This window comes from Lissotriton helveticus, chromosome 6 (assembly GCF_964261635.1).
Source record: "Lissotriton helveticus chromosome 6, aLisHel1.1, whole genome shotgun sequence".
NCBI lineage: Eukaryota > Metazoa > Chordata > Amphibia > Caudata > Salamandridae > Lissotriton > Lissotriton helveticus.
The window spans coordinates 370326554-370337558 of NC_136067.1; the positions used below are offsets into that span (position 1 = coordinate 370326554).

The 11005-nt window shown below is 44.3% G+C and overlaps 1 protein-coding gene across 1 annotated transcript; it reads left to right on the forward strand.

Annotated features, from left to right (window-relative positions):
* Positions 1 to 845: 845 nt before the first annotated feature.
* On the forward strand, positions 846 to 8733 carry ODC1 (ornithine decarboxylase 1). Its single transcript, XM_078647804.1, has 12 exons — positions 846 to 1299; positions 2489 to 2636; positions 2721 to 2862; positions 3219 to 3392; positions 4145 to 4317; positions 4565 to 4699; positions 4800 to 4881; positions 5902 to 5985; positions 6239 to 6401; positions 6706 to 6818; positions 7146 to 7360; positions 8292 to 8733. Exons 3-12 carry the CDS (start codon positions 2761 to 2763, stop codon positions 8428 to 8430), a joined length of 1380 nt encoding a protein of 459 aa, XP_078503930.1. The 5' UTR covers positions 846 to 1299; positions 2489 to 2636; positions 2721 to 2760; the 3' UTR covers positions 8431 to 8733.
* The last annotated feature ends 2272 nt before the right edge of the window (positions 8734 to 11005 follow it).

Sequence of the window (11005 nt, forward strand, 5' to 3'; positions counted from 1 at the left end):
AGCTTCTTTCTAATATGCCCCATATATTTTATAATTGGTAGCTCCATGATGCGCACGTTAACGTGTGTGGACAGAGTTCTGGGCGCTCCAGTTTGCGTTCAGTCCCGGTTTGTCTTGTGTTTTGGGAGGAGGTGGGTAAAGGGGAGTATTTTACTGTGCTTAAAGGACACGTCTGCAGCGCTTTAAGGGAATGTGGGCAGACGGCTGCTGAGCTCCACGCCTCCACCTAACACGGTCTGGTGCAGCAGACCACCATGACTTTGGGCGGAAAGATATCCCAGATGTGCGCACGCAGGCCGAGGAAACAAAGGGCCGGGTGTACACGTGGGTACGAACAAAAAAGTGAGGCACATACCTGTCAACGTTTGTGGTTCAGGGTTGTGGGGGCACACGCATAGCAAAAAAAAAAGGCGTTGTCCAATTCAATGAAAGCAATAACATAGAAGGTGAAATCGGCTACTTAGACCGATGGACTCCCTTTCCCAAACATAGAATACTTGTTTTCCAAACAAATAACCGGTCCATACATTGTGTAGTTACGAAATGGTTCTATGTCTTTACAAAGTCGATACTTTCGGAAACTGCCTGTTAGCTTCTGTGCCTCTCTTATCATATGGCGGTTAAAGTTTACCGAACACCAGCTTCAAGGAAACCCGTTTGCTCTTATAATTTTAAAATGAAGGTTACAGTCACGGATTTGACGTCACAATGCCAGGAACTAGGCCCCCTCCAAGTCGTGGCACTTGTACAAAAAACTGTATAATAAAGAATGCGCATGCGCTGTGTAGCATTCGTTCTAAGAATCAATCGAAACTCCTATTATCGGATTTTATGGCACAGCACGCAGACCAGTTTTATTCAGTCTTCTGCATCATAGTTGACGAGAATAGTTACGTTTTGCCTGGCTCTTAAATGGCGGCTGCGGTTCTAGCCTATCAAAACCGTCGACATCTGAAACGGAACCATGCGCAGTGACGTCTACCTCTGGCAGAAGGAGGAGGCTAAACGCACACGCAGACCCGCAGAGCTGAATGAAGTCCCTGGGGGCCCGGACCAAACCGATCAGCGCTGGTTTGATCTGGCGCGTCTCCATGGTAACGGCAGCTGCACTATAAATACGAGCGTCTGAGCTCGTTTAGAGTTCTGTCAGCTGCCGGCTTCGAGTAGGATCGCAACTAAGAGTACAACCGCGCCAACGTCGTCTGCCCGCGTCTCCGTAGAGCCTCGAGATCGTCTTGGATTTTCTCCTTAGTCACAGTCGTGCCTCCATGGGTACAATCTTCGTAAATGCTTTTTAAGGTAAGCTTATATGTTTTACGCTTAGTCAGAAAACCAGTCGCATATCCGCTACAGAAAGGACTTTTTGGAACGGCGCATTTAACCGACTACGACAGATTGGGTTGGTTTATAAGAACCGGGCCAGAACCGTCCCCCGAGACGGGGGCTAGCTTCGAACCTCTTGTTTCTGTAACGCAGGCCTCTTCGGCTCTACCTCGCTTCTCTCTCCCCCCCCCCCCTCCCTACTATTCTTAAGGGGTATCATTGAGCCCAAGACCAATGACTAAACTGAGATGGGAGACTCGGGGTCACCTCATTGCGTTCTACAAGGGGGGGAGGGGGCATGCCATCGTATTGCGTGACGTGACCATTCAGGCAAATGGAGCCTGCTACTCTACGCCTCTGTGGTAGTTATCGGCGGCTGACGCAGTATAATGGTGCGCCACAGACCGGGTGGCGTTGTAGGCCAGAGGACTGCTCTCACCAGCCGGGCACGTGGGTCCTAACATTAGCGATGGCATTGTAACGGGACTGCTAGTGGGCACGCCTTCTTGCACCCGGGTTGGCGGGAGGGGATGTGTCATCGCCGATGGGCGGGGTTCCGCATGGAATCTGGTGACGTAGTCGCTGTTTCACCACCTGTTTCTGAGAACCATTGTAGCGTGCCCTCGCCGGCTGCCGCGTGGACACGGTACGGCGTGACCTCACGGCTTCTCGGAAGCCCACGTCAGCCTATTCTCGAAGGTGGGGGGAGAAGATGGTGGCCCCCTTTAATGCTCTTCGCCTTACATGAGCCTATTAATCGCTTCACACGAAGTACTTTAATGGGGCACATCTATTACGTTTCAGTTTTTTCATTCAGTCCTCTTAAGTAGCATCCAACTGTCTAAAATCGAATGACTTGTTTCTTTTTGGTCTCTGAGCTTGAACATTAGGGTATTAATAAAACTCATAAGGCTATTTCAGACGTCGACCGTGTTCCTCAGGAGACCAATTCTGCTCGAGAGATGGGCGCCAGGTTGTTTCATGCAGCACTTAAAAGCGCAGGGAGCTACTTGTTTGCTTAAGCTCAAAATTGTTGCTTCCCCACCCCCCTGTTGTGTACTTTTGGAAGTGTCGCCTACGACTTTGTGTAACTGAAACGTTAAGTTGTGAGAACTATTTGAATCCCGTTTTTCCATCGATGATGAAATGTCATTCTTACTTGCAGAATAGCAACAGTACAACACCCTACAACGGCTCCTCGGTGGGCCTGATCCTTGCCTTGTACTTGCCGGGGTTCTATTTCACAGGCGAGCCTCCTTGGGAGCAAAGCTGAAGCCCTCTTTGGTGTAAATCCCCATCTCTAACTTGTCCATGTGAGTATACTTCTAAGAATGATTATTGCCTTTTGTAGTTCGAACTGCAGTTGACGCGCGTAACCGTCTATATGATCTCTTCAGTTTGTTGCATATAGTGCCTATATACCGAACAGAGGGAGCCATGCAGAACTTCAGCAATGATGAATTTGACTTCAGTTTTATTGAAGAAGGATTTTCTGCAAGAGATATCCTGGAGCAGAAGATAAATGAGGTGTCTTCTTCTGTAAGTATGCTGCAGAATACACACTTGTTTTAGTGGACGTTTTATGTGTATTGTGTTAAGTTTGGCAAGTGACTGTATAATCTGTAGATGGTGTATTAATTGGCTTGTTGCTGGGGAGCGGGCGAGATAAGCATGCACGAATATGAGCAACGGTATCTGGTGGAACGAATGTAGCTGTTATGTGAAGTGAAGATGGGGCCTGTAGCTGTTAAAGCATGTGGTTTGGACATCCCTTGTGTGACTTGGTGGGATAGCAGTAGCTACTATCGGGGATTGTTAATCGATGAATGTTTGGAATGGTCATTAGAGGCTGTTTAGCATTCTAACGGTTGTCTGCAATGTTGACTTATTCCTAGGACGACAAAGATGCCTTTTACGTCGCCGATCTTGGTGACATTGTCAAGAAACACTTACGGTGGTTTAAAGCTCTACCTCGGGTTACTCCCTTCTATGCTGTGAAATGCAATGACGGCAAAGCAATTATCAAGACTCTGGCTGCTTTGGGAGCTGGATTTGACTGTGCAAGCAAGGTAGGATTGTGTAAACGAACCGTGTTCTCGTAAATCTTTCCTTATGGTCTCGCTCCAGTCTCGCATCTTTAAAAATAAAGGGGGGATATGTACATGATATGATATGCAGGCACCCTTGCACTCTGGTGGGGGGCGGGGGGGGGTTGGTTACATGTATAGGAAGGTGTCCCTTCCTGCACAGGCAAGTCCTAAAATACCATTTTGTAACTCGTGTGTGCTGAACACATGAAAGTTACAAAATGGCATTTTTATAAAAAGGGTTAATGTACAGGAAGGTGTCACTTCCTGTACATAAACAAACCATGGCATTTTGCCTTTTCCATATGTACTGCACAAGGTACATGGAAAAAGCAAAAACTAGGAGAAATAATTATTTCTCCTTGTTTAGCCTACTTAAGAGCAGGATTAATTTTGGCTCCGCCTTTTATGTACACCATCCTTGTATATGGGGGGGCAGTGTCAAATACAATGGGTGTTGCGATGGAACACCCACTGCACGCCCATTTCGCGCTAAATTGGTGTGAAATGGTGCCTTGTACATAAGCCATAGCAAGAGGGAGCATAGCACGCTGGACAGGTTTATTCCCAAATAAATTGGTAACTTTGTTTTGCCTTTTTAAGCTTTGTACTTAACGTACATAGTGTACGTTTTCGCACGCCCAACACAGTCTTAATCTTAGCAATTCTCTATTGTGTCATTGTTAATTTGTTTAACTGAGCCATAACGTATATACTTGTGGGATTTTTTTCAGACTGAAATACAGATTGTGCAGAGTGTCGGCGTGCCACCGGAAAGGATCATTTATGCGAACCCCTGCAAACAAGTATCTCAAATAAAATATGCTGCTAGCAGTGGAGTCAAGAAGATGACCTTCGACAGTGAAGTCGAGCTGATGAAGGTGGCAAGAAATCATCCCGATGCAAAGTATGTTAGCCATTTTGACTCGTTTATTGGTTCTTTTGGCTAGTTGTAGTAGCGTTTTTTTTAGGTGCTCCTGAAATTCTTATCACTTCGCACATGAATCTCAAAGTGAGAAGGGTGATTTTATTTAAGTAGGGGGCTCATCAATATTGAAAGGGTCAGGTGTTGTATCCTGCTTGATTTTTCGTGTCGTAGGTGCTGTAATTCACTACTTGTACCCAATAAAACGCTAACATGCACTTCTTTTTAGGTTGGTCTTAAGAATTGCAACTGATGACTCCAAGGCTGTCTGTCGCTTGAGTGTGAAGTTCGGCGCAACCCTCAAAACCAGTAGACTTCTTTTGGAGCGTGCCAGAGAATTAAACATTGATATCATCGGAGTGAGGTCAGTGGGTAGCTCAAAGTTAATTTTATTTTGAAGCAATTCTAAGTTTAATTACTCTGCTGACGGTGCGGTAGTAATTGAAGTTTTTTTCTGTTTATAGCTTCCACGTTGGTAGTGGGTGTACTGATCCACTCACTTACGTTCAGGCGGTTTCTGATGCCCGTTGTGTCTTTGACATGGGGGTAAGCATTTTTTGTATGAGTTGGTTATGGGCCTTTGTCTACTTTGCATAAAAGTTGCATGTCCCTTTTTTGTTAAATAATCGGGGTGGGGGCTTGGGTAGTAACATATCACCCGATGCCTCTTGAGTTTGATCAGAGTGACTAGTGTTGCTGGTCGAATTTCACCGACCGGGTAAAATTGTCGAGTGGCTCCCCGGCCATTCAAAGCGGGTCCTTAAAAATACTGACAAGTGAGCTCGAACTTTGGCCATGCCAAGCATTTAAGTGTGACTTGTGCAGATCGAGCGCCTAGCTCTCTTCAAAGGAGGAAGCGTGCTATCTATCTAGGTGTTAGTCTATATAGGTTATACCAGGCTCTTTTAATGGGTAGAAGAGAACTAAGGGGCATATTACCAAGCAATAGCGATAATTATCGCTAAGCTTGGTTAGCGGGCATTTATACAATCGCCGCGCTCCGGCGATTTTTATCGCTTAGGAACCTTGATATTATCAAGGTTTATCTCCTAAGCGATAAAAATTGGCTGAAATGCATGAATATCGCTGAAAAGTCAGCGATATTCATGCATTACCGAGCTAATGCTCTTAGCTATGTTATCCACCTACCATTGGATAACATGGCTGAGAACTGCTCTGGGCAGGCGTTAGCTTTTGGAGATAATCGCGCTTAGCGCGATTATTTCCAAAAGTTGGTAATAGGGGATTTCGATGTTAGCGACTGTTTCCAGCCGCTAACATCTTGGCACGCCCACTCTGCATGTCATTAGCGATAATCATCGCTGACATGCAGAGTGGGCCCCTAAATGCCCGCTATCGCCTATTAGCTGTCGCTAACTGGTGTTAGCGACAGTTAGGTAATAGGGCCATAAAATTATCGCCCCTTTAGCGGGAATTTTTACCGCTAAAGCGGCGATATTGCCCCTGGTAATAGGCCCCTAAATCCACTTTGTTTCTTTATTGTTATAGATTGTTTCTTTATCGTTATGGATGTTAATTAGGCTGCTGTTCTGATTTTTATTTTAGACTGAATTTGGTTTTAACATGCACTTGCTTGATATTGGTGGCGGCTTCCCCGGCTCTGAAGATGTCAAGTTGAAGTTTGAGGAGGTAAGCGGATATTGCTGGATGAGTGAGTTGATCAAGTGATTAAAAAAAAAAAACCTTTTTTTCTCTGTTTTAATTGGGACTGCAATACTGAACACCAAACTGTCAAATCTACATTGTAGTGGTGAAATGTAGTCTGTCTGAGTTTCTCCCCCCCCCCCCCCCCCCCACACTTCGGCGTGGTCCCAATATGAGCAAGCTGTCTTTATTTTGCCCATAAATTATGTACATTTTGTAATAAAATGTTTCTTCTTAGATCACAGCAGTTATCAATCCGGCTTTGGACAAGTACTTCCCCGCGGATTCAGGGGTGAAGATTATTGCTGAGCCAGGTCGTTACTACGTAGCATCAGCCTTTACTCTGGCAGTTAATATCATCGCAAAGAAAGTTGTTCTAAAGGAACAGCCTGGCTCTGATGGTATGTTAACACAATTCTTTTGTCCATCGTATGTGGCATAGTTTGGTTTAAGTCCTTTCAGATATAGAAAGGAAAATGCTTGAGGGATCTTTTTTTTCCACAAACAGGGTTGTAATCTAATATAAATCTAAAATTTATAAACCTGTTTAAATGCTTGTGTCCTCGTCTAGTTGTCTGCCAACACCCCCTTTCTCCCGCCTCTTAATTCCTTGCTTTTTCTTACGTTCTAGTGCTCAGAATTGCCCGTTTGATACATGAAAGTGCTTTAGAACACTGAATAAATCCGTTTTACATTCTTTTCCAGATGAAGATGTGGGCGAGGAAAAGACCCTTATGTATTATGTCAACGATGGTGTGTACGGGTCATTTAACTGCATCTTGTACGATCATGCTCATGTGAAACCTGTTCTGCAAAAGGTACGTACCTAATGGTACTTAACGTGCCACTAAGAACTGAACGTAGCTAGTATGTCGAGTCATCCCCGGGGGGGGGGGGGGCTAATAATAAACCGTCGTTAGTTCACCTATTCTAAAACCTTGATTTAGGCTATGGCTGTCTGCAGTGCGCTTTAGGTTCAGATTCAGGCCAAAGCATTCATTCTAATAGAAACTGTGCTAGAGAATTGCTTTTATGTCCCCGAAGGTGAGAGGGGAAAAAGACGTTAGTGATAGCCGGTATTTTCAGCAGCAAGACACCAAAGTAAGTCTGAAGTGCACTTGAATCATTTACTTCTCCTCTTTTAGAAGCCCAAGCCAGATGAGCGCTACTTTACAAGCAGCATTTGGGGACCAACATGCGATGGGCTTGATCGCATAGTGGAGCGCTTCGATTTGCCCGAGCTGCAAGTTGGTGATTGGATGATATTTGAAAATATGGGCGCCTATACTGTAGCAGCTGCTTCAACGTTTAATGGATTTCAGAGACCTACCTTGTATTACGTGATGTCAAGACCAGCTTGGTTAGTACTCTTCACAGCTCTGCTTAGTGTTTTTTGTGTGTATAATGCATGTCGAGCACAGTAAAGGCCCCACGATGAATCGGTTATTGATTTTGTGCTTGCCAGTTGTGTATTCTGAATCCGTTTTACTGTTTTGTAAAGAAATGCTATATTATTCCACCCACTCTACATTGGCCCAATGTTAGTTTTACATTATGTGACCGCAGTTAAGAACTAACGTTATCATGGGCAGTTGTAGTGGCACTTGTTACACATCAGGTTAGCTATTTTTTTTCATGCTTATTTCTAAGGCCCTCTAGTTATAGGTGCACTCTTTATAACCTTTGGCTTCAGGGGGTGTCTAACACAGTACATTCTTTCAAAGCCGGCTATAAGATGGCATAATTCCACTGCCAAGGGCTGTACTGGCTGCACTCCACCTAACAGTGAACTCTTAACTGGTATAGCCTGCAGCAGAAAGGCTATTTATATTTAACATTATGTACCCTGCGAGTAGACTGTTGTAAATTAAAGGGTGCAACAAAGACTAATGTTGGATTGCTGGTGCACAAGTTGTATGCTACACCATTTTCTTTAATTGAGCGTTCAACATTCTAGTGACCAAATAGACCTGTTTAATTCGCTCCAACTTGACAATCCTCTGGCTCAAATTTACCTGTCGATTTGGTTAGTAGCTGTGGTTGTAGCATGGATTGGTAAATTGGAGCTGCAATAGGCGGATAGTTATCATGGCAGCATTATCAATGTTAAATATGAATAAAGAGAAAAAGCATTTTGACTGTAAGGTTTAGGAGGGTGCCATGTGCTTACTGCAGAGTCCCTTGCACTTGGGTCTACTGCATTCAAGATCCTATTCTTTGATTCAAGAATGGTTTCTGGCTAATGCTACTTTTCATACATTGGTAATATTTGTAAATTCTTCTTACTGCAGGCAAATTATGGAACAAATCAAGGAGTGCGGAATCCCTGAAGTTGAGCAGGATGTTGGTGCTCTTCCACTATCGTGCGCATGGGAAAGCGTAATAGAAAGCCATGCTGCATCTTGTCCTTCAACTCGTGTTAACGTCTAACGTGTATTTATTCTGTAGTAGCAAGTTTGTGTATGCATTTTGGGACCATTAGAAATCTTAGAAGGATATACAAGACTTGTTTAATTATATGGCCAGCATCAATGCAACAAAATGGATGACTATGAGATGGGGTCACATTTATCTGTGTTCCTATGGAAACTAATTTTGTATGTATTTTCATTTTTTTCAAATGCTACATAAATCAGTCACTGTCAGTCAAGCATTTGTAGCTTGTGTATTGACAGACTGGGCTGGTCTTAGTGTTTTTAATATTTTTGTAATAAAATAAAATCCTAAATACAAGTGGCTAGTCTGCTTTAATGCTAATGTATAAGTAATGCTCTGCTCTTCTAATCCCAAGTGTTTAACTAGGCTGCCATTGAAATAAGTGCAGGACTAGAGGAACGTGTTTTCCATTGCCGCCAGGTTCGCAAATGTAGTTTTATTCCTACTGTTAAACAAATTATCAACGCCTTCCTGCAGGATATCTGTCAAAGTGGTCCTCCTGGAAAACAGCAATGTAGAACTATAGAAGTAGTGTGGCAAAACTGCTCTCTGCTATTCGGAGTATTTGTCAATTCACCATCTGATACACTTCCTGGCAAAGAACTTCCTGGGAGTGGATTTGATGAGCAAGATGCAGTCAAAGTCTGCGAGTAGTAACGACACAAGTCCTTCTGTTGTAAGAGGGAGATGGGTAGGTGTGTGGAGGGGGGGGGGGATTCCCCCTAGGTTGTCCTCTTTGCTACCTCACAAATGCAAAAAGTTTGCCTCCAGCTTTTTACACTTGGGCAATTCTCTATAGGGAAGTGGCCAGGTTGTTTTTCCTTTTCCATATATGGCTGGGAAGCTTTGCCAACCCCCCCCCCCCCCTTCATCCAGTGGCTACCACAGGCAACCCTGTTTCTCGACCCATATCTGTATGTACAGTGTGAGAATAGCCCCACAACGAGCCAGACCTTGCACAGGATCGAGGCAAGATCAGACACTCCGGACCCCTGGCAGCTCAATCTAACAATTTGCTTTCGGCAGTCCTGGAGTTTGGTATGAGGGAAGCACCTTGTATGGTGTGGTTGTGCAACCATGCCGTGTAATAACCCAGCACAGGTAGTGCGTTTGACTTGGATTTGTTTGAAAAACTAAAGCATCTGTAAATTGACACCCAAAAACAGATCTACCTGCCGGTTCTGGAGTTCAGTAGTTTCAAAGGAACACACAATCACTGCCTTTTCTCTTGGTGCAATAAATTATTATTGCCTGTGCTAAAGGTAAACTTGTATAAAAAAAAATTGGGTACACTACCCTGTTTTGGGTGACCAACTCTGAAGGGTGCATGTAACTGGGACCCAAGTGGTCTACTTAAACGGTTCTCTTACCATCTTCTGTTCCATGCTCTTTGCAAAGCTCAATAGATTTAATGGAGTTGTCATAATGCAAGGAGTCCAGGATGCAGTGACTGGTGGCTCTTCCCAGGGCCACCCCTCAGTCCACCAACCTAATGCGTGACCTAAGCCATGGGTTAATGTCCCTCGTCGGAGTGAAGTCTAGCCAAAAAACGCTTGCCACTGGACTCTGGTTACTGCTAAACCAGTGGTGCCCTCAACAGGTGGTAATTTTCTTGATGGGTGACACAAATGTTCCGCTTTTTAATATTCGGCACCTTGCCATGGGGCACTATCTTAGGGGTGACTTGCATTTATTTAAAAGTAATGTTGGGCGTTGCTACTGCTTAAAATGGTAAAGTAGAGTTAGCAGTATCAACTGCTCTGCCAGCCAGTACTGGCAAGCTGGGAGTCCTGCTCATGGTGGCACAATCGGTGCTGCAGTCCACGAGAGACACTTAAATGTACAGACCCTGGCACCAAAAACTAGAGACTTGAAAGATACCAGGTGACATTTGTGGGTAGATCAATTGTAACTAGATCTTTTAAGGGTCTGCCCTGGCAAGGCCTTTTTGTTGGGGTGAATATTTTTGCATTCTCATTCAATAAGAATGCATGGGGATTTTCTGCAGTTAAAAAAAAAGTTTTCCCTTTGCCTCCTTCACAGGAGTCCAGTTTTTAGTTTACGCCTCTACTTGATGCCCATTGCAGCCTTCATGCAAAACATAAACCTAGTCTTTGGTCGGGATTCCTGTCATGGGGCTCAAATGGATCATCCCACCTGAATTCCCTAATGCCCTAGTTCTTACTAGGCTGATGGGCATTTTTGGGTCACCTAATGCTATTGGCAGATTAGTTGCACTATTCTGCCTCCACACTAGTGCTTTTGTTTTGAGGGACTGCCATGATGAGGGAAAAAAAGACAGGACCTGATGATTTGTTTGCAGTGGATTGGGGGAAATGTGACTTTAAGAAGGAATTTGGGTTGGTCCCAAGGATAATTACTCGCACTATGGACATGTAATATACACTCTTCAAATGTGAGGGCCTGTAGAATACTAATATTTTGGGGAATATGGAAGGCGACCTTACAAGAGGGAAAACTGTAAAGGGCATTCATGTAGTGGAAGCTGACAGATGACTATTGTGGTAGTCTCTCGTAGGTTCAATACAAGCACTAGTGTGTAGGTAGG

What these genes read in the sequence shown, in the direction of transcription:
- ODC1 (XM_078647804.1), top strand. Translation starts at nt 2,761, where the DNA reads ATGCAGAACTTCAGCAATGATGAATTTGACTTCAGTTTTATTGAAGAA. An exon ending in GTTGTGTCTTTGACATGGGG is followed by an intron (nt 4,882 to 5,901) that starts GTAAGCATTTTT and finishes TTTTTATTTTAG; the next exon opens with ACTGAATTTGGTTTTAACAT. An exon ending in TGAAACCTGTTCTGCAAAAG is followed by an intron (nt 6,819 to 7,145) that starts GTACGTACCTAA and finishes CTCCTCTTTTAG; the next exon opens with AAGCCCAAGCCAGATGAGCG.